This window comes from Papio anubis, chromosome 2 (genome assembly GCF_008728515.1).
Source record: "Papio anubis isolate 15944 chromosome 2, Panubis1.0, whole genome shotgun sequence".
Lineage (NCBI taxonomy): Eukaryota > Metazoa > Chordata > Mammalia > Primates > Cercopithecidae > Papio > Papio anubis.
The window spans coordinates 93895887-93918448 of NC_044977.1; the positions used below are offsets into that span (position 1 = coordinate 93895887).

At 42.9% G+C, this 22562-nt stretch overlaps 1 protein-coding gene across 1 annotated transcript; it reads left to right on the forward strand.

Annotated features, from left to right (window-relative positions):
• The first annotated feature begins 3967 nt into the window (after positions 1 to 3967).
• On the forward strand, positions 3968 to 22508 carry PRSS46P. The gene is made up of 5 exons (XM_009200948.4): positions 3968 to 4667; positions 6896 to 7073; positions 7243 to 7502; positions 8603 to 8766; positions 22086 to 22508. Exons 1-5 carry the CDS (start codon positions 4586 to 4588, stop codon positions 22338 to 22340), a joined length of 939 nt encoding a protein of 312 aa, XP_009199212.1. The 5' UTR covers positions 3968 to 4585; the 3' UTR covers positions 22341 to 22508.
• Positions 22509 to 22562: the final 54 nt, after the last annotated feature.

Below are 22562 nucleotides of genomic sequence, written 5' to 3' on the forward strand. Positions count from 1 at the left end.
GCTGGGGCTTAAGAAAAAGGTCTGGGCCTGTGACCTCAGTTTCCTTGTCTGTAAAGTAGGCGTGCTGTTGAGGGAACAGCTGAAACAGGCAGGCTTTTAGGCTGCAGCAGGAGTGACTCACGATAGTACTCCAAAAGCAGCTTGCTTTCTGTTTTTAAACAGATTATAAAAGTAGTGCATGTTTATTGTAGAAAATTAGAAAACACAGTTGAACCTAAAGAAAGGAGACTTCCCCTGGAGTCCCACCACGTAGAGACACCTGCTTCTCATTTTGGTATATTTTCTTCTACATTTTTTTCTTAAAAAATATTGCTCATAATCTTTTTTTTTTAAGAAAAAAAGTAGAAGAAAATATACCAAAATGAGAAGTGGATGCCTCCATGTGGTTATTTTATTGCTCTTTTTGTAACCTCTTGAGTAGTGTGCTTAGTTCATTATTTTAGACTTCCTTGTGTTCTAGTATTTTCAGTTAATTCCGTAAATTTTCCTGAGTCCCACTTTAGCCATATTTCACAGGATTTGATACGTACTGGCCTCATTGTCATTCATTTCTGTATTGCTTATAATTTCACAGTATATTTCTTATTTAGCCCAAGAGTTATGTAGAAGGGTGTTATTTAATTTCCTGGTGGTTAGTTCTGGGGAGGAATGAGAGTTTCTTTTTCTCTATATCACTACAGTCATATGCCACATAATGACATTTCAGTCGATTACAGACCACATATACAAGAGTGGTTCCATAAGATTATAATGGAGCATATATAGAAAACTGATATATGGTACTTGATAGTGGCATTGCAGACAAGTAAGGGAAATGACTGATATTCAGTAATGGTGCTGGGACATTTGGTTTTCCTGATGAAAAAATACATATACATAAAAATATATATGTACCATCTAGGCGTGTGTAAGCACAGTCTTTTGTGTGCATGGTGATGAAATTGCCTAACAATGCATTTCTCACACTGTATCCCTGTCATTAAGTGATGCACAACTGAATATGAATTTAATTATTTCTGCATTTTTGAATTTTTTGAGGTTTTACTTGTGGCTTAGTATTTGATTAGTCTTAGTGAGTGTTACTTGTGCGTCTGAAATGAAAGTGTGTGTTTTCAGGAATGTTCATTGCAGCACTATTCATAAGAGCCAAGACATGGAATCAACCTAAAGGCCCATCAATGATGCTGGATAAAGAAAATGTGTTACACAAACACCATGGAATACTATGCAGCCATAAAAAAGAATGAGATATATCTTTTGCGGGAAAATGGATGGAGCTGGAGGCCATTATCCTTAGCAAACTAATGCAGGAACAGAAAACCAAATACCGTATGTTCTCACTATAAGTGGGAGCTAAATGATGAGAACACATGAACACATAGAGGGGAACAACAGCAGCATTGTTCCTGGGGTCTCCTTGGTTTTGGTGATCTAAGAGAGGAGGGAGAGGAACAGAAAAAATAACTGTTGGATCCGAGGCATAGTATCTGGGTGATGAAATAATCTGTACAACAAACCCCCGTGACACAAGTTTACCTAAGTAACCTGCACATGTACTCCCGAACCTAAAATAAAAGTTAAAAGTGTGTGTTTTAGAACAAAGTTTGAGGCATAACTGATTGGATCAGGCTTGTTGATTGTGTTATTCAAATTATCTCAACACCTGACATATTTTACGGCTACATAATTTGTTGATTTCTAAGAAGTTTACTGCAAAAATTAAGAATTTGTCTATTTCTTCTTGCACAATTCTTCCTTTCTATGTTTCAAAGCTGTGTTGTGAGGAATATAGAGTTCATGCCTGCTGTATTATCTTAGTGGGTTACACCCTACCAATAGAAAACATGCCCTTTGTCCCATGTAACATTACTTGTTTTTTCAAAGATCCAGATCAGAGTTCATTCTTAATTTTGGCGGTTCTTCTAATTGATTAAGGTACAATTTTATATTTCGTACTTTTTTTCCTTCAGATTTTCCTCTGGTTTATTTTCTACTTTTTACAGTTTTTTGATTTGAGTGTTTAGGTCATTTATTTTCATTCTCTGTTATTCAATAATAAACATCTTTAAGGTTATAAATTTGCTCAGGCACACGCAATAAGGTTTTTAAATAATGTATTGCTCTAATTATTAGTATTATTCTATTAGTAGTTGTATAGCTATTCCATCTCTCAAGGACAGAGTGAGTTGGAGAAGACTGTCCCACTGCAAGAGAGATTTTCCAATTTCTCATGTTTTGCTGATTGATTTTGTTTCATATGTTTGATGTTATTTTATTGATGGACAGAACTTTATGATGTTACATATTGCAATTTGTGCCTTTTTCAACACAAAATAGCTTTCTTTTTCTGTTTAACTCATTTGTCTTGAATCATTTTTAAAGATTAACATTGCCATTGCCACTTTGGCTTGCATATAAATACATTTCTGCCTATCTTTTAAAAATTTAATTAATTTCTAATTTTTTAAATTAATATTTTTTGAGACAAGGTCTCACTCTGTTGCCCAGTCTACAGTGCAGTGGCGTGATCTCAGCTCACCACAATCTCAGCCTCCCGGGTAGCTGGGACCACAGGCGCATGCCACCACACCTGGCTAATTTTTAAAATTTTTTGTAAAGATGAGGTCTCACTATGTTGGCTAGGCTGGTGTCGAACTCCTGGGCTCAGGCCATCCGCCCGCCCCAGCCTCCCAAAGTTCTGGGATTGCAGGTGTGAGCCACCAAGCCCAGCCACATCTTTTTATTTTCACCTTATTTATGCCACTTTGTTTTTGGTGTGTCTCTAATAAATAGTATGTGGATGGGTTTTTTTCTACCCAACATGAGGATCTTTTTATTTTAAAAGTAGAATTCTATGCATTCACATTGGTTGTGATAACAGATATGCCTGATCTTTTATTCAGTCATCCTGTTTTGTTTTATTGATTAGTTGTTTCCCCCAAAGAATTATTTTCTGCAAAGAGAGAAGAGTGATCGCGTTTCTCTTCTCTGAAGTTTCTCTTTTCTTTCTCCTTTCCCTTTCTATGTCTTTCCCCCTGGAGGGAATCTGATTGTACAGATAATAATTTCCTTGATTTTCTACCATATATCTCTAAAATTAGTTTGTTTTGCCTGTTTTTGAATTTCATACAGTACACAGACTGTATCCGACTTCTTTCGCTCAGAATACGGTGATGAGAGTCACCATCTAGTTAGGTGTAGCAGCAGCTCATCCATTCTCACCGCCGCTGAAGATTCTGTGTAGCTGTTGCACCTTGGATGGCAGTTGGGTAGTTTCCAGCTGGGACTCTTCCCAACAGCGCTGCTAGTGAACAGTCTCTTGCACCTGTCCTGCTGCATCTGTGCAGTTTCTAGGGCATGAAGCCAGGAGTGGAACTGTGGGTTGTGGGGTAGGCACACTTTCTGCTCTGCTAAATGATTCCAAACAGTCGTTTACAGTGGTCATGTCAGTTTATCTCCCCAGCAGTGTGTGAACAACCTCGTCACTCCGTGTCCTTGGCAGCACTGGCTGCAGGGTGGAGCAGGAGCTTCCTGCATGGACAGTGTGAGGAGCCTGGGATCCTTGGGAGGGGAGACCTCAGGGGAGTGGTGATGAGGTGTCCCCAGATGTCATTCATTCTGCTGATTCGTGAAGACCCAAGTCTGCAAGCAGCTTCCTCTCAGGAAGCCACCTTCCCAGGTTAAATATACCTAGATTTCCTCAACCCAGGAGCTCTTCTCTTGAAAATACGGACCCTGGGCTGGGCACAGTGGCTCATGCTTGTAATCCATGGAGCTTGAGACCACTCTGGGCAACACAGGGAGACCTCGTCTCTAAAAAAATTTTAAAAAAATTAACCAGGCATGATGGTGCACACCTGTGGTCCTAGCTACTCAGGAGGCTGAGGTAGGAGGATTGCTTGAGCCTGGGAGGTGGAGGCTGCAGTGAGCTATGATCTCACCACCATCACACTCCAGTGTGGTGACAAAGTGAGACCCGGTCCGAAAAAAAAAGAAAGAAAGAAAAGTAAAGAAAATACAGACCCTGAGGGAAAAAAGAAACCTCCAGTTCCACCTCAATCACATCACATACTACAGGAACTAGTTATCTTCCTCTCAGTGCCTCAGTTTCCACACCTCCAGGGGGGAATGAGAGGGGTTCACAACGAAACCTGGGCTGGGCACTAGGGTGCCTCATGGGCCAGGCACCAGGCACTGTCACAAGCCAAGCATGTCGTGCTGTCACAGGCTCAGAACTATGCACCGGGGGCACCATCAAGGCCAAGGCTGGGGTACACTGCAGAGAACTGGGCCCAGCAGGCACTGTCATGGGCCGAGCACCAGGAGTACCGCTCCAGGGAGGTTCCTGACAGCAGCATCACCTTGTGGCCCTGGCAGGGCCTTGCCATGACCACACTGCCTCCTTCTCAGAGTCCTGTGACTGCCACAGCCAGGTAGGTCCCCAACCCTGGGGCAGATGCCTACTCCCCACAGTCATAAACACACAATCCATGAGTTCTAGAATCTTGGCACAGTGGAGGTGCCACACCCTCTCTGCCTCCACATCCCATTAGAAGGAGCATTGAGGAGTAGGTACCAGCTTGCCATGGCCTGTGGGCCGGGGTATCTTCAAGGCCTTACAGCTCCACTTTCTTCTGCCAGATTAGAGAATCAGCCATATATTGAAGGTAAGCTTCAGGGACATGGGACAGAGGCTGGAGGGGTCTGTTTGCTGGGAGCCTGTGTCGGGCTGTCCTCATGCCTGAAGGGCCTTGGTGTGTCCATGTCCTGGTGGGTAGTACATCTTCAGCAGACTGAGAATCCAAACGGTGTCAGGGCAGTTCCATTTTCCAGGGTGACCATGAGCACAGGAGGGAAGAACCTTATTAAAAATGGGGGAACACAGTGGGCGCAGTGGCTCATGCCTGTAATCCCAGCACTGTGGGAGGCCAAGGAGGGTGGATCACTTGAGGCCAGGAGTTTGAGACTAGCCTGGCCAACATGGCAAAACCCTGCCTCTACTAAAAATACAAAAATTACCTGGGCATGGTGGTGCACATCTGTAATCCCAGCTACTCAGGAGGCTGAGGCATGAGAACAGCTTGAACCTGGGAAGTGGAGGTTGCAGTGAGCTGAAATCACACTACTGCACTCCAACCTGGGCGACAAAGTGAGACTCCATCTCAAAAAAAAAAAAAAAAAAAAAGGAACAGACTAACACTAACATCCATGGAACTCCCAGTTTGTTTGGGAGGCACAGTCACAGGAGACTCCATCTTGCAATGATGAGGAAGTGAGGCTTAGTGCCCAGTCTGTATCAGCCCAGCTGAGACTGAGTGAGGTCGCAACACCCTGGGAGGCGAGCTTCATCAGCATCCCATTTCACAGTGGGAAATTGAGGCTCATAGAGCTTCAGTGGTTTGTGAGTGCTGCAGCCAGAATTCAATACTGTGTTCAATAGACTCTTTGGGGGAGAAAAGAGGATAACATGCAAATTCGTGAAGCATTCCATATTAAAAAAGAAATTAAAATTTTTTTAGAGACAGGGTCTTGCTTTGTCACCCAGGCTGGAATGGAGGGTGCAATCCTAGTTCACTGTAGCCTTGAACTCCTGGGCTCAAGTGATCCTCCTGCCTCAGTCTCCTGAGTAGCTGGGACTACAGATGTGCACCATCGCACCTGATTAATTTTGCTTTTGTAGAAACAAGATCTCACTGTGTTACTTAGGCTGGCCTCGAACTCCTGGCCTCAAGCCATCCTCCCTCCTGGGCTTTCCAAAGCTCTGTGATTACTGGTGTGACTTTCTCCCTTTCTTGTCCTTTGTGATGTTTAGTTAGTAAGTACTTGTACCAATCCAGACTGGGCCCATTTAAAATCTCCATCTCACACCTGGTTCAGTGCAGCCTGCTCTCTTCTCACCCCTACTGCTGGGGCCAGTGAGAGTCAAGGAGGGAATGGACACGCATCTCTACTCACTTCCTCACACGGTCACATGGGTGGCCCCTGGAGCAGTGCAGTGTGACATTACTGTTCACTGGGGACAGGCAGCCTGGCCAACTAGTGCCCCATCACCAATCCCCTGGCTGGCAGCTCACCCCTGCAGTGATTCTCTCTTCTGCTTCTCTCCCCCAACCATCTGGATAAACTATGGGCAGGGATGAGTCCTGGCTGATGGCTTATAACAAGCTCAGGAGGAGTTGTCTCATCCTCATTGTTTGGGAACTCTAGAATATGGGGCACCTCCTGCTGACCCTGGCCTTTGGTTGCCCTTTTTTTTTTTTTTTTTTTTTGAGATGGAGTCTGGCTCTGTCACCCAGGCTGGAGTGCAGTGGCATGATCTTGGCTCACTGCAACCTCCACCTCCCAGGTTCAAGTGATTCTTCTGCCTCAGCCTCCCGAGTAGCTGGGATTACAGGCATGTGCCACCATGCCAGGCTAATTTTTGTAGTTTTAGTAGAGATGGAGTTTCATCATATTGGCCAGGCTGGTCTTGAACTCCTGACCTCAAGTGATCCACCCACCTTGGCCTCCCAAAGTGCTTCTCTATCCATCTTGTTTGCTGGTTATCCTGAGGTACCCCCAAATTCCTGGAGGTCTGGCCCTTGTTGGTGTTCTCCTTGGGTCCTAGAATCTGGGAGGCTTTGTGGGGCCCTGCTTTCCAGGGGGTGCCATCTTGGGGCTCTAGGGTTTTGGCACCTTGCAGCTGGCCATGGGTCAGAGCCATGGGGATTATAGGTGTGAGCCACTGTGCCCGGCTGGTTGCAAGTTTTGAGGCAGTAGAGAAAGCCCCTTCCCACATGTGCATGTGGCAGTGGCTGCTTACGACAGGGCTGGAAGGCGGCTCTCTCTGTCTCAAATCTGCTGTGTCCAGGGGTGTGAGGGCTGCCCTTTGCTGCCTGAGATCCTTTTTCCTCAGGGCCCTGGCTCCGGGCCTGCGGTCAGACCAACGTGTCCTGCAGGGTGGTGAAGGGGAAGCTGGTGGAGGTAGGCAAGTGGCCATGGCAGGTGAGCATCCTGTTCCTGGGCACGTACATCTGCAGTGGCTCCCTCATCCACCACCAGTGGATCCTCACGGCTGCGCACTGCTTGCAGAGGTCAGTCAGTGGGGCCTGGGGACTTTGCTTTCTGGCCTCGGGGGTCCCTGGTGAATCTAGGGATCTGGGAGCAGGGGGCCTGGCTGGGTGGTCCTGAGCTCAGGGCCCATCTCCTCCCTTACTTATGGCCTTACCACTGGCGACCTGCCTCCTACCCATGGTCCTGCAGATCCAAGGACCCCAGCCTGTACACCGTGATGGTGGGAGTCCACCAGCTCCCAGAAAACGGCACTCAACTCCCGCTCATTCGCATGACGATTCATAAGGATTTCAGCAATCTTGTGTCTCAGGACATTGCCCTCCTAAAGCTCAGAAACTCCATCCCATGGACCCCCCTCGTCCAGCCCGTCTGCCTCCCTAACATCAAATTCAAGCCATCCATTGGAAGCATGTGCTGGGTAATCGGCTGGGGAACTACAGGGAAAAAAGGTGAGTGAAGGCCGGCAGAGGTTACAAGACACTAGCCTCTTCAGAACACAGCGGGCTCCTTCATTCATTCCTTTATTCACTCATTCACTCAGACAGCAAACATTTCCTGACCTCTTGATACAAAGATAGACCCAGTGCTCCAGTGTAAAAGACGCATGTGGCCTGCATGCACCTCAGTTCCCAAAGTGAAGTTAAATGAAATGCCAAGTGCTTACCCTGCAGCATTGCAGGAAGTGAATTCTTGGTTATTAATGGAGTTCCCATTAATGGCATGAGGGCCACGGTCTCAGGACATACTGAGGTATTGAGGCTTCTCTATCCATCTTGTTTGCTGGTTATCCTGAGGTACCCCCAAGTTCCTGGAGGTCTGGCCCCTGTTGGTGCTCTCCTTAGGTCCTAGAATCTGGGAGGCTTTGTGGGGGCCTCCTTTCCAGGGGGTGCCATCTTGGGACTCTAGGGTCTTGGCGTCTTGCTGGTGGCCATGAGGCAGAGCTCAGCTCTTCACCCTCATAGAACCTGAATTACTGGAGAAATCCCCTCTTGTCCTTTGGTGCCTGGATATCACTCCAAGCCCCCTGGGACACTTTTGTGTAGTCTTTTTTATTTTTTTATTTTATTTATTTATTTTTTTGAGACAGAGTCTCGCTCTGTCACCCAGGCTGGAGTGTGGAGTGCAGTGGCGCGATCTTGGCTCACTGCAAGCTCCGCCTCCCAGGTTCATGCCATTCTCCTGCCTCAGCCTCCTGAGTAGCTGGGACTACAGGCATGTGCCACCACGGCCGGCTAATTTTTTTTGTATTTTTAGTAGAGACAGAGTTTCACCGTGTTAGCCAGGATGGTCTCGATCTCCTGACCTCATGATCCGCCTGCCTCGGCCTCCCAAAGTGCTGGGATTACAGGCGTGAGCCACCGCGCCTGGGCTTGTGTAGTCTTTTTTAATGAGCTGGGCTTTTTCAAAAGTTAGACTGTGGGCTAGGGCCTTTATCAATCACCATCCCAGGAAATGGCCCTCCCTCCTACCTTAGCAAATATGGACAACTGTGATGGAGATGTGCCGAAAAGCTGAGGGGATGACAAGGCTGGCTCTCTTGTTTCCTCAGTGACCCCAAGTACTCCCTACAGTCTTCACGAGGTGGCTGTGAGGATCGTGAACAATGACATCTGCAGACAGCGGTACCAGTTCCTCTTCTTGAAGGACAAGAAGAGCTTCATCGGGAATGATGTGCTGTGTGCCCGCTCTGAATGGGGCTTGGACACTTGTCAGGTGCGGAGCGTGTGGAGTGGGGCAGGAGAAGGCTTTCATGAGTCATGCATTTTCTTTTCACACGGCACTGGGACCCCTTATGAAAATCTTCTGGTTCTAGATCCTTGAGGCATCGCCACACTGTCTTCCACAATGGCTGAACTAATTTACATTCCCACCAACAGTGTAAAAGTGTTCCTATTTCTGCACAGCCTCGCCAGTATCTACTGTTTCTTGACTTTTTAAATACCATTTGATCCAGCAATCCCATTACTGGGTATATACCCAAAGTAATAAAAATCATTCTGCTATAAAGAAACATGCCTGGGAGGCCGAGGTAGACAGATCACGAGGTCAAGAGATGGAGACCAGCCTGGCCAACATGGTGAAACCTTGTCTGTACTAAAAATACAAAAATTAGCTGGGCATGATGGCGCACATCTGTCGTCCCAGGTACTTGGGAGGCTGAGGCAGGAGAATTGCTTGAACTCAGGAGGTGGAGGTTGCAGTGAGCTGAGATTGTGCTACTGCACTCCAACCTGGGTGACAGAGTGAGACTCTGTCTCAAAACAAAAAACAAACAAAAAAACAAAACAAAAAACAAAACAAAAAAACACATGCACACGTATGTTTATTGCAGCACTATTTACAATAGCAAAGACATAGAACCAACCCAAATAGCCATCAATGATAGACTGGATAAAGAAAATGTAGTACATATACACCATGGAATACTATGCAGCCATAAAAAGAATGAGATTATGTCCTTTGCAGGCACATGGATGAAGCTGGAAGTCATCATCTTCAGCAAACTAACACGGGAACAGAAACCTAACCACTGCTGTTCTCACTCATAAGTGGGAGTTGCACAATGAGAACACATGGACACAGGGAGGGGAACAACACACACCAAGGCCTGTTGGGGGTCGGGGACATGGGGAGGGATAGCATTAGGACAAATACCTAATGCATGTGGGGCTTAAAACCTAGATCATTGGTTGATGGGTGCAGCAAACCACCATGGCACACTATACCTATATAACAAACTTGCATGTTCTGCACATGTATCTGAAACTTAAAGTAAAATAACAAAAGAAAAGAAAATCTCCTTCCCCTGGCCTTCCATTTAGCCTGTAAAATAAGGGTGAAATACTCTTGTCCCTGTCCACAATGAAGGTAGCGATGGCAGTCCTTCTCAGGTTAGTTTACCACTTCTGAGCATCAGCTACGTGCCCAGATGTGCGTCATGTGTGGGCAGAACCTGTTTTGCGTAAGTGACATTCATTCTGCAAGCATAGAATGAAGACTTCTGCCACCTGCCACTTGCACCTTCTATTCAACATTGATTTTGAGATTTATTCATATGGATACATGCAGGTTTTATGCATTAACTGCTCTACAATATTCTCTTTTGTGAATATGCCACAATTTACCCAAGCTCTTGTTTATTAACACTGAGGGAGTTTCCAATTGTTTCATATCACAAACTCTGCTGCTGCTCTAAGTATTCTCACACACATCTCCCTATGTACATGTTCCACAATTTCTCAGCAAGATGTATCTGCGCAGGAGTGCTGGGTCATAGGCTGTATTTACCTTCATCTTTAATAGTCATGGTCAAATTGTTTTCCAAAGTGATTGTATTAATTTATATTCTAACAAGAGTATTTGAGAGTTCGTTGCTCCATTTCTTGCCAGCGTTTGGTACTGTCAGACTATAAAATGTTTTCCATTCCGATGGATGGGAAATAGTACCCGTTGCGGTTGTAGTGTGCATGTCCCCAGTTACTAATGTGGTTGTGCAGTTCTTATGCTTATTCACTATTTGTGATTCCTCTTCTATGAATCACTTATTCATATACTTTGGACATTTTACTATTGTTTGCCTTTTTCATTTTTTTATTTTTTAATATTCTGGATACAATTCTGTGTTCATTGTGCATACTGCAAAATCTTCTCCCAGTTTTCCATTTATCTTTTTATTTCGTTTGTACTGTCCTTTGCTGAACAGCAATTTAGGTTTTATTTTAGTCAAATATGTCATGTCTCTGATTTATGCTTTTTGTGTCTTATGTGATCATTCCTTTTCCCAAGGTCATAAAGACATTCTCCTATATTTTTTTCCTCAGAATTTGGAAATTTTGGTTTTCATGTATTGAAACCATGTGGCATTCATTTTAGGAATAGTGTAACATAGGAATCTATTTTTATTTATCTTCTCATGTGGACTACCAATTTTCCTAATGCTATTTACTGAAAAAGTCATTTCCTGCACTAGCTGTCCCTACCTCTCTCATATATCAAGGTTGTGTAAACACAAGGGGTAGTTTTTTTCAGTTGGACACTTACATAATTTATTTTTGTTCTTTCTTCCTTCTCAATACAAATTTTTGAGGCTGCATATTTCCCTCTGAATATGGCTTTAGTTTCATGCCACAATATTTTATAAAATTTCTATTTTGATTTTATTTTGACCTGTGCATGGTTTTTTGTTATTGATTTCCACCTCAGTTTCCTTGTCTTAAAATTAGTTCTAAAGTGGTATCAATTATATGGAATATGCTGAGAAGGTTTACTCTTTCTAGTTTTGTGTTGAAAGCATTTAAGATCATAAAATCACTTTTGATTTGAACTTTGTATTCCTTTCTTAAATTTTCAGTGTTGTGATTCCATCATCACTAGTTTATTTTAAAATATGTTCTGTGATTTTGAAAAAAATGCTATAAAATTTTGTTTAAAAAGTAATACATAAGTGCAAAATTAGAATGTGAGACTTTCCTATAATCAAATTACCTAGGAATTTCTACACTAAGTTGTTTGGTTTATATTCCTAACACTTCTTTCTATACATATAAAATGCTACATTAGCTTTTTTTTTTTGGTTTTGATTTTTTTTTCTTTTTTTTTGATACTGAGTTTTGCCTTTGTTGCCCAGGATGGAGTGCAATGGCACGATCTTGGCTCACTGCACTTCCGCCTCCCGGGTTCAAGTGATTCTCCTGCCTCAGCCTCCCAAGTAGCTGGGATTACAGGCATGTGCCACCAAGCCCAGCTAATTTGTATTTTTAGTAGAGATAGGGTTTCACCATGTTGGTCAGGCTGGTCTCAAACTCCTGACCTCAGGTGATCCACCCACCTCGGCCTCCAAAAGTGCTGGGATTACAGGTGTGAGCCACCGCGGCCGGCCTCTGGTTTTGATTTTTAATAAAGGACTGTTATATAATTTTATTCTCCAATTTTTAAATTTTTACTTAAAAGATGTCTTGGACTCCTTTCTATGTCTATACATATAAATGTGTTCCATCCTCCTTAACTGATGAATAATAATTTTCTCATATGGCTATGCCACAATCTACTTAACCATTCTTCTATTGACAGATATTTGAGCTCATTTCAATATTTTTTTTACTATGCCAGAATAAAAAAATTGAATACCTTTTCACATTTGTTCAAACATTTATCTACAATAAATTTTTAGAAGTGTAATTACAAAATCAGTTGTATATATATTTAAAATTTCAATAGATATTTGCAAATTAGCCTCCCAAAGATTTAATCCATTTATATTGACACCAACAGTAGATAAATGACTTTTCCTGCATCATCACCAGAATTAGGTATTATTTTTATTTTAACTTTTGTCCTTTTGGTAGACTAAAACTTATAGCATGTTTTTGTTTTAATTTTATGACATTAAGAAATTCTGTAAATTGCTTGTGTAATAGGGTAAGTAGGAAGTTTCAATAAAGATATCAAAATACAGTATCAGAATTCAAAGAGAGTTGTGTGACTGATATTCGGCTACATGTCTGTATCAAAGGGTCCAGAGGGTAGGGTTGGAGGTGATTTTGCGAGGAGAATTTCTCTGGAGAGAACTCCATCTATGAGCTCACCTTTCTCCCTTTAAGGGGATAGGGATGAGCAGGCTGGGGGTGCCTGTTCCACACAGCAAGTCTACTGGGAGTGGTACCTGCAGGATCACTCAGAAAGCCTGATGCGTACCCCTCAAGGGAAGGGGACAGTCAGCTCTAAATCTGTCCAGGCTCAGGGAGCTCACAGTGGCCTGGAGGGGAGAGTTGGGGGGAGGTTAAGACAGTTCTTTCCCCCTCACTCTGCTGCTGTTACCCTGGCAGGTTAGGAAGATCAGGTTAGTAAGATGAGGGTACGAGGAGTGGAAGCTAGAGGGAGGGAAGCCTCCTACTTGCCAAAGCCCTGATGCCAATGGGGAGAAGTTTTACTTTAAATCAAGTCTAACCTTGTGATTATTACATGGAAATGAATATTCTGATTTCTGAAGTGAGACGTTCATATGACACTTGGTATAATCATGGCAATTGCGATTACGTGAACCACAGTAGGCAAAATGTTCAGGTTCTGCCCAGGGTTTTACCCGGGGTCAAGGAAAAAACTCACCTTCTAAATCAATTTTAAAAGAACAAAGGAAGTCCAAATAAAATGCTTGCTTCTTTTAGTGTACCATTTACACTTTTCCATGTCCTTTGTCCATGTTCGTCTATTAAACCACTTTTGTTTTTGTTGATTTATAAAAACTCTGGATATTCTGTTCTGTAGTAACTAGTGGTAAAGGAGCATTATGTCTTTTTCAGCTTAATTTCTAATGGCTCATAAGCATTTATATAGACATGTGTATGTATATATACACATTTGGAGACGTAACATAAAACATATGGTAAAACATCAAAATTAGTGAATCTGGGTAAAATATTATACTTGCAACTTTTCTGAAAGTCTTAAATTATTTCAGAATACAAATTTGCCCCAAAACTTTGGGTACTGGGAGTTGTAACCGATTGTAAAATGCTTTACAATATTTTACCCTATTTGTACCTCATTTACCGTTTTTCTGGTGTAGGTTTTTTTTTTTCCCCATAAGGTTATGTAAAATTTTTATGTGTTTATATCTATCATTATTTTCCTCCATGATTTTAGGGTTTTTTTTTTTTTTTTTTCCTATCCTGGCCGGGTGCAGTGGCTCACGCCTGTAATCCCAGCACTTTGGGAGGCCGAGGTGGGCGGATCACGAGGTCGGGAGACCGAGACCATCCTGGCTAACACGGTGAAACCCCGTCTCTACTAAAAACACCAAAAAAAAAAAAAAAAAAATTAACCGGGCGTGTTGGCTGACGCCTGTAGTCGCAGCTACTCAGGAGGCTGAGGCAGGAGAATGGCGTGAACCTGGGCGGCGGAGCTTGCAGTGAGCGGAGATCGCGCCACTGCACTCCAGCCTGGGCGACAGAGCGAGACTCAAACAATAACAACAACAACAACAAAGAAATACCTTTCCTATCCTAAGATTATAAAATTATTTATTCATCATTTTCTATTTCTTTTCTTTAAATACTTTAAATTTTTTTTCACCTGGATGATTGAGAGAGGAAATTCAGTATTATTTTTCTCCAAATGGGTAGCCTGTTATATAAAAATATTTTGTTGAATACTTGTTTTTGTTTTTGTTTTTTTTTTGCTATGAATCAGAAATGCTCCCTTTATCATATTCTAAATTCCCACCCTATTTTGGTGTCTTTCTACGATTTACATCTCTATGCTACCACCACTCTGAAAATTATTGTAGCTTTAGAATTCTTTTTTATGTGGTAATGCAAGTTCTCTTTCATTCTCCATCTTTTAAAGAATTTACCTGCTGTTCTCCCACGTTCCTTTCCACAGTTTTAGAATAAAGTTGTCAAAAAGAAAATCACATGGGGGTTTTGGTGGAAATTAATAGATCCTTTTAGGGAAATAAAGACTTTTTATTTTGCACTATTTCTTTATGTCTGTAGAGCAGGAGTTTGTAGCTTTCTCCATGTAGTTACTGCATGCTGCTTCCTGAGTCTATTCCTAAACATTATATATTATGTCCTTATTGTGAGTGGTATATATATATATATATTTAATGAATTATTTTCAGACAGAATCTCGCTCTGTGGCCCCAGGCTACAATGCAGTGGCACGATCTCAGCTCACTGCAACCTCCGACTCCCGGGTTCAAGCGACTCTCCTGTCTCAGTCTCCCGAGTACCTGGGATTACAGATGTGTGCCACCATGCCCAGCTAATTTTCAGTATTTTTAATAAAGACAGAGTTCTACCATGTTGATCAGGCTGGTCTCGAACTCCTGACCTCAGGTAATCCGCCCTCCTCAGCCTCCCAAAGTGTTGGGATTACAGGCATGAGCCACTGTGGCCAGCCTGGTATATTTTCTTTTGTTGTATTTTCTGTTTTTTATTTTAGATTTTTGTGTATTTACTTTGTAATAAGCAACCTTCCTGGACCTAGCTGATTCTCTTCAATTGAGTGGGCCACAGACATACCACCTGCCAATGTGTATGTGCATGGCATGAGGAATCTGTTCAGGGAACTGACTGCAAATTGTTAGAGCATACAGTCAGAAAACACATTTATAAAGCTGAGTGTTCTTTCCTAAAATAAAATCCTGTAAGTCTTCCTCATTTCTTTTTCTTGTGTAATTGCAAATGTTCAGAACCACATTCCAGAAAAATTATTATTTCCCACAAGACAGTGTGTCATTTAGTTTTAGATGTATCTCTTGTAAACAACACAAAGCTGGCTGCTACTATTTTTCAACACATCTGAGAGATTGTTCTTTAATCTATTTACCAAGAAGATTGGGGATTTTTTTTTTTTTGTTCCCTCACCTTACATTTTGGTTTGATTTTTTTTTCTTCACTCTACTTTTATCCTCTAGCGGTTTAGAAGTTATGTATGTACATTTCCTTCTGCTATTGGTCACCTCGTATTTTCCACATAGATATTTAAAATTGAATTATCACGTAGTTAATCAGTGTCTACAGCCTCCTTAGCAGGGGGCCAGAGACTTCCTGCATTTTCGCTTTCTTCATTTCCATCCTCCAGACTCCTCCTCTTGTTGAAGACATCTGGGAGTTCATCTTGCTTGACTCTTTTATTATATCCAAGAATTTTTAGTGGACTCTTGGGCTTTCTAGGCCTACGCTCATATGACTTGTAATTAGTAATGATTTCACCTCTTTCTCTTTTATTTGTCTTTTCCTTTTTTCATTGTTTTGAGTCCCCCTCTCTCCCCAAAACAACCTAGTCATAGCTGTGTTTTCTCTTGCTGCCCACATTCATGGAAGTGCTTCTTACACTTTACCCTGAAGCATGCCATGGTGCCAATTTGGCCTGTCATCTGTTGAGGGGAGAGTCATTCCTTTCTGTTTGGCCACGGCATTTGATTTCAGGAAAGAACGTTCTCCTTTATACATGTGTTTTCTGACTCTGCTCTCAGGATGCCGAGTCCGTTCCCTGAACAGATTCCTCGCGTCCATGCGCCCTGCATTCCAAGATCATTCCTCCCTGCTTATGGTGTACTTTTGTTTCATTCATCTGTTGGATTCAGATTCCTAATATCTTTTTGTGGAGCATGCTTTCATTTATTTATTCATTCAACAGACACCGTATGCTGGGCTCTGGGCCAGACATGGATAACACTGAGTTTAAGAAAGGTCTGGGCCCCGGGGAACAAATAGTACCACGTGGCACAGTCCACACAGCACAATGCACATAACCTTTTTACTTTTTCCTCCAGTGACGCTGGGCTCCACTTTAAGGTATGTAGAGAAAGGCACCCCTTTGTCAAGTGATAGTATCAGGACGATGCTTCACTTGAAAAATATTTGTTCATGTTCTGGAACATTCGAAATAACACAAATTATCTCCTCCTTGAACGCTGGATAGCAGTTGCCTATGAAACCACATAGGCCCGTTTTCCTTTGAGTGGTTGCTCTCGGGGAATATTTTAAGTTGTTTTGCCCATAGTTATTGGACTTGTCGGGCTTTCTGTCACTCTTTAAATTTGTTTAAATGATTTCTGTTTCATAGAAAAAGGTCGTTTCATCCAGAGTGTAAATCCACAAAGAGGAAATTGTCAACAGTCTTGAGATTCTGAGAAAGTATATTTTCCCTGGATGTGTTCTAGTTTCTTTTCTACTCAAACCATGAAGTGTTTCCATTTTTCCTTCTCTTTCTGTTTTTCTTGGTAAGAGTCACAAAGTGCTTATCTGTTTTGTTGTTCTTATTGTTGTTTTGTTTGAAACAGGGTCTTACTCTGTTGCCCAGGCTAGAGTGCAGTGCTGTGATCGTAGCTCACTGTTACCTTGAACTCACGGCCTCAAACGATCCTTCTGCCTCAGCCTCCTGAGAAGCTGGGACTACAGGCGTGTGCCATTATGCCCAGCTAGTTTTTAAAATTTTTTGTAGAGACAGGATTTCACTGTTTTGCCCAGGCTGGTCTGGAACTCCTGAGCTCAAGTAATCCTCCTGCCTAAGTCTCCCAAAGTGCTGGGATTATAGACGTGAGCCACTGTGCCCAGCCTTGTTGTTTTTTAAGAATAAGCTATTGATTTTTATTTCTCAAGTCTATGATTTTTCTGCTTTGTAACACATGAGCTGTCTTCTTTTTGTCTTTATTAATTGCTTTTCAAGTGTCTTGAGCTGAATGTGTAGTGATAATTGATGATAATAACAAATAATTTATTTTTATTCTCTCTTGTTTGATATTAAAAGTACTTTAGACCATGACAATCTGTGTGCAGGTTAGGCCCACATCCTGTGCAATACGTGACGTTCTCATTACTCTACATTCTAATTGTAGATTTTGTTTTTACTTTAACGTTTTGAAAGTTATTTTTTCTGTTGATGGAGTGACTCACATTTTGTTTCTGAACTCTGGTTTTATTTCACTGAGGTGAGAGAATGCTTACCTACAGTGGATCTCTCTCTCTCTCCTTCTCTCATGTTCTTGCTTTCTGTGGGCCCCTACAGTCCCATCAGTCCTATCTCAGGCAAGGGTCCTCACGCTATCATTGCTGGTGTGATTATCCCCGGCTTCATTTTCTCCTTCATCTTCCATTTGCCCTTCTCCGCAAAAGAACATCAATTCAAATCTGTCTAATATGTGTAATTAGGCCAGGTGCGGTGGCTCATACCTGTGATCCCAGCACTTTGGGAGGCCAAGGTGGGTGGATCACCTGAGGTCAGGAGTTTGAGACCAGCTTGGCCAACATGGCAAAACCCCATCTCTACTAAAAATACAAAAATTAGCTGGGCGTGGTGGCAGGTGGCTGTAATCCCAGTTACTCGGGAGGCTGAGACAGGAGAATCGCTTGAACCCAGGAGGTGGAGGTTGCAGTGAGCCGAGATCATGCCACTGCACTCCAGCCTGTGTGACAGAGCAAGACTCTATCTCAAATAATCATAATCATAATCATAATCATAATCATAATCATAATAAAGTGTAATTAAAGATATCTGTGTCAGCCGGGCGCGGTGGCTCAAGCCTGTAATCCCAGCACTTTGGGAGGCCAAGACGGGCGGATCACGAGGTCAGGAGATCGAGACCATGTTGGCTAACACGGTGAAACCCCGTCTCTACTAAAAATACAAAAAACTAGCCGGGTGAGGTGGCGGGTGCCTGTAGTCCCAGCTACTCGGGAGGCTGAGGCAGAAGAATGGCGTGAACCCGGGAGGCGGAGCTTGCAGTGAGCTGAGATCCGGCCACTGCACTCCAGCCTGGGCGACAGAGCGAGACTCCATCTCAAAAAAAAAAAAAAAAAAAGATATCTGTGTCTTTGAAGAATGCATAGTGTTGCTGTGTGTGTTTTAGTTGGTATAAATTATATTGTGCTGCATATCTCCTCCTGTAATTGTTTACTAAGGCGTCTGAATTTGTTAAGGTATTCACATTAAATGGTTTTATTCTTTCAAATAATTGCCCCCACATATCCTATGTCCTTCCTTCCCCAAATGTCATTTTGGGCAGAGTTCATAATTTTTAGTCACTTTCAGTTATGAAATGCCTTGTCCCATTAAAAGTTTTTATTTAAATTTAAACCTCACTTCAGGAGCCCCCCATCCCCCAATCTCTGGTGCTCCTGAGGATGGGGTTCCCTGCCCTGCCAGGAGATCAGGAAGCTGGCCTGGCCTAATCTCCATGGTGAGGCCATGGAAGCCTCACATCTCCCCCCAGCTCACTCTGCTTGTGATTTTCAAGAGTTCCTTAGATATGTTCAATATTGACCTCTGGTTGGTTTTGGATAGAGCCCTATCTTAATTCCTCAATCTTCAGTGAGATTTGCTATTCTTTACTGAACAGATAACCTTAGTTTTGGTGTAATCAAGCCTAACACATTTCTTCAGGTTTGTGAGTTTTGTTTTTTGTTTTTTTGAGACAGAGTCTTGCTCTGTTACCCAGGCTAGAGTGCAGTGGCGTGATATGGTTCACTGCAGCCTCAACCTGGGCTCAAGCGATCCTCCTACCTCAGCCTCTTGAGTAGCTAGTTTTTAAATTTTTTGTAGTCATGGGGTGTCACTATGTTGCCTAGCCTGATCTTGAACTCCTGGGCTCAAGCAATCCTCCCACCCCAGCCTCCCAAAGCAGTGGGATTACCCCTGTGAGCCACTGCACCCAGCGGTTTGTGGGTTTTGAATCTTATTTTTAAAAATATGCTTCATCCCAAGTCATAAAAACATGGTCCTATATGCATTTTGGTTTCGGTTTTATTTTTTATTTTAGAGACAGAGTCTGGCTCTGTTGTCCAGGCTGGAGGGCAGTGGCATGATCATGGCTCACTACAGCCTGGAAATCCTGGGCTCAAGCGATCCTCCCGCCTTAGCCTCCAGAGTAGCAGGGACTAAGGTATGTGCCACCATGCCTGGCTAATTTTATTTTTGTGAAGACAGAGTCTCACTATGTTGACCAGGCTGGTCTTGAACTCCTGGGCTCGAGTGATCCTCCTACCTTGGCCTCCCAGAGTGTTGGGATTACAGGTGTGAGCCACTGTGCTGGTCCTATATGTTTTAATTAGCTTTATCATTTTTACTTTTCACATTCAGAGTTTTAATTCCTCTGAAGTTTTGTTACAGTAGGATACAATTTCCTTTCTCCTTCTGGTGAGCCAATGTTGCCACCATCTACTGCAGAGCCCTCATTTCCCGCAGACGTGATGCTTTGTATAAAGTGTGTCAAGTGTCCTCCTGGGTAGGCATCAGGTTACAGGCTCTCCACCGCCCCCACTGGGCTATTTTTTTGTTTCCATGCCAGTACCCCACTATTTCTATAATTATAGCTTTCTCATCTTTAATTATATTTCTATAATTATAGCTTTAAAATATGTGTAACTATCTGGTAGGTCAAATCTGCCCCCAACCTGACTCTTCAATTTTCTCTCCTTTCTCAAAACCATCCTAGAATTTAAGGACTATTATCCTTCAATATCAATTTTAGAATCAGATTGTCAAGTTCCTGAGAAAACCCTGCTGGCTTTTTAATTGGAATTGCTTTGAGAGATTAATGTAAGGAGAATTGACATTGTTATGATTTTTAATTGCTTTTACTCTGTATTGAATAGACAAAAGGATATTTATAAAACATATATGGAGAATAAAGAATAACATTAGCAACATCCATGTACCCACCAGCAAACCTAAGAAAGAGTGCCCTCGCAGGCATGTTAAAGCATCCCCGTGGTCATTCCTGTATCTCAAGCCTCAGAGGCTCTGCCTGCTCCCATTTATTTTGCTGGCTGACATTTGCTCATGGTGCCTCAACTTCCTTGTGTGGTGTGCAATGTTTTGAGTAGCAAGGACATGCTCCTTAGAGTGTTAATTGTAGGACTACTCTAAGGTGTGGCTTGAAAGATAGGTTCCTCCAGACAGAATCCACATTTGCTTCAGCCAGGTGCCTGCAGGTATGACCAACGCAGCATCACTTTATTTATTTACTTATTTTTAACTTTTAAGTTCAGGGGTACAAGTGCAGGTTTGTTACACAGGTAAACTTGTGTCATAGGGTTTGTGTGCAGATTATTTCATCACCCAAGTTTTGAGTCTAGTACCTATTAGTTGTTTCTCTTGATCCTCTCCCTCCTATTACCCTCCCCCGTCAAGTAGGCTCCAGTGTCTGCTCCCTTCTTTGTGTTTATGAGTTCTCATCATTTAGCTCCACTTATAAGTGAGAATATGTGGTGTTTGGTTTTCTGTTCCTGCGTTAGGTTGCCAAGGATAATGGCCTCCAGCTCCAACCACGTCCCTGCAAAGGACATGATTGTGTTCTTTTTTTTATGGCTGCATAGTATTCCATGGTGTATACGTACCACATGTTCTTTATCCAGTCTATCATTGATGGGTATTTAGGCTAATTCCATGTCTTTGCTATTGTGAATATCCTAGCACCACTTTAAACCACATCCATCCTTGGCTCAGATTTTTTGAACCACCCAGTGTGAAGTCATGTTGTGAGTTCATACGAGAGTGTTTCCAGTTCACCCTCACTCTGAGGGTGTGGTCATTTTTTGAAGGTATAACTTTTCGTAGGGTGTCTACTCTGAGGCTCCTCCCCTTAGTTAGGCCCTGGGTTTTTGTCCTTTGTCTCCTGAACCCATGAACAAGGCTATGAAAACTGAAGCTCAGTTTTGCTGGGTTTGACAAAGGGCCTTGGGACAAAAGCTGTCTTCTGGGCTCTACTGACATCTCTATATTCTAACCCTCATTTCGGTTTTGGACTCTGAAGAGTCTTTATTTTCTTGCTAGCTTACCCATGCATTTAAAATCATAATTAAAAAAAAACCCTCACATTTGTAGGTATCTTTAGCAATAAAGTTGGTTAGGGTATCTTGTCTTCCATACTGCAGGGAGCCAAATGCTTAGAATTGACCTTTTCACATTGTTTTAAGTTGTCTCAGCTTTGAACAACAGTATATGTGTACACTGATGTAGGTTTTTTTATGTTCTTAGGCCCAGTTTGTTACTTTTTCCCTTAAGTGTCTTTTGCATTCTTCATTAGATTATGTCCTGTAAATCTTGGTGTTCATTACTTTTTAAAAATAAATACAATTGAGTGGTTTTTCTGATTTATAAAATTTTCCGACATTACAGAAGAGTGTAAAGAAAGTTTTAAAAAACCATAAGAAACTCACTATCAGCAGAAATAACAGCTATGACCTTTTGATATATGTCATTGTAAACAGTATTCTTATCTGTAAACCCATGTCTGCACAAAAAGAGGAGAATGGGTTTGCATTTCAAACAGCTCACTCTGAAAGAAAGCAGGATTTCAGGAAAGAAAAAGACCAAAGGCAACGCCTTGGAGGCACACCAGGATTTAAGGGGAAGGCAGAGGAGGGGATGGGGAGTTAGGGTCAGAGTTAGCAGGAAAATGAAGACAGAGGCTGGTGTGGTCCCGTGCAGAGCTTATGTGTCACAGAGCTCATCCTGAAAGGCGGGCTCAGGTCAGGGATGCCCTCCTGCTGCCATCCTTATGCCCTTCCTCCTTTTCTCTACAGGTTGACTCTGGCAGCTCCCTTGTCTGCCAAATGAACAAGACCTGGATTCAGATAGGAGTGGTGAGCTGGAGCTTTAGCTGTGGCCGGCGCCACTTCCCAGGTATCTACACCAGCACTGCCCACTTCACCCAATGGATCAGTACTGAGGTCGCTGACATGAGGTTCATCAGTAGGGCTGGCCCTGCCTTCCTGTGCCCAGTTTTCCTCACTGGCTACATTCTGCTGGGCTCCTTGGGCTCCCTGTGGCTCTTGTGAGCAGTGTTTCAAGGACAGTCCCTCCTGGAGGCTGCTTCTCCCTCCCCTCTGTTCTGCCCTCAGAAGTGGAAATGAGAGGTTGCATAGGATGGCAGGGCAGAGTGAGGGGGAGGGTCTAAGAGCCACTGTTACTTTCTGTTGTTCAATGAAGATGCTTTTGAACTTTGAGCCACTCAAGTGATCATCTTTCTTCCTGACTTCAGTCAGAGCCCTTCACAACCT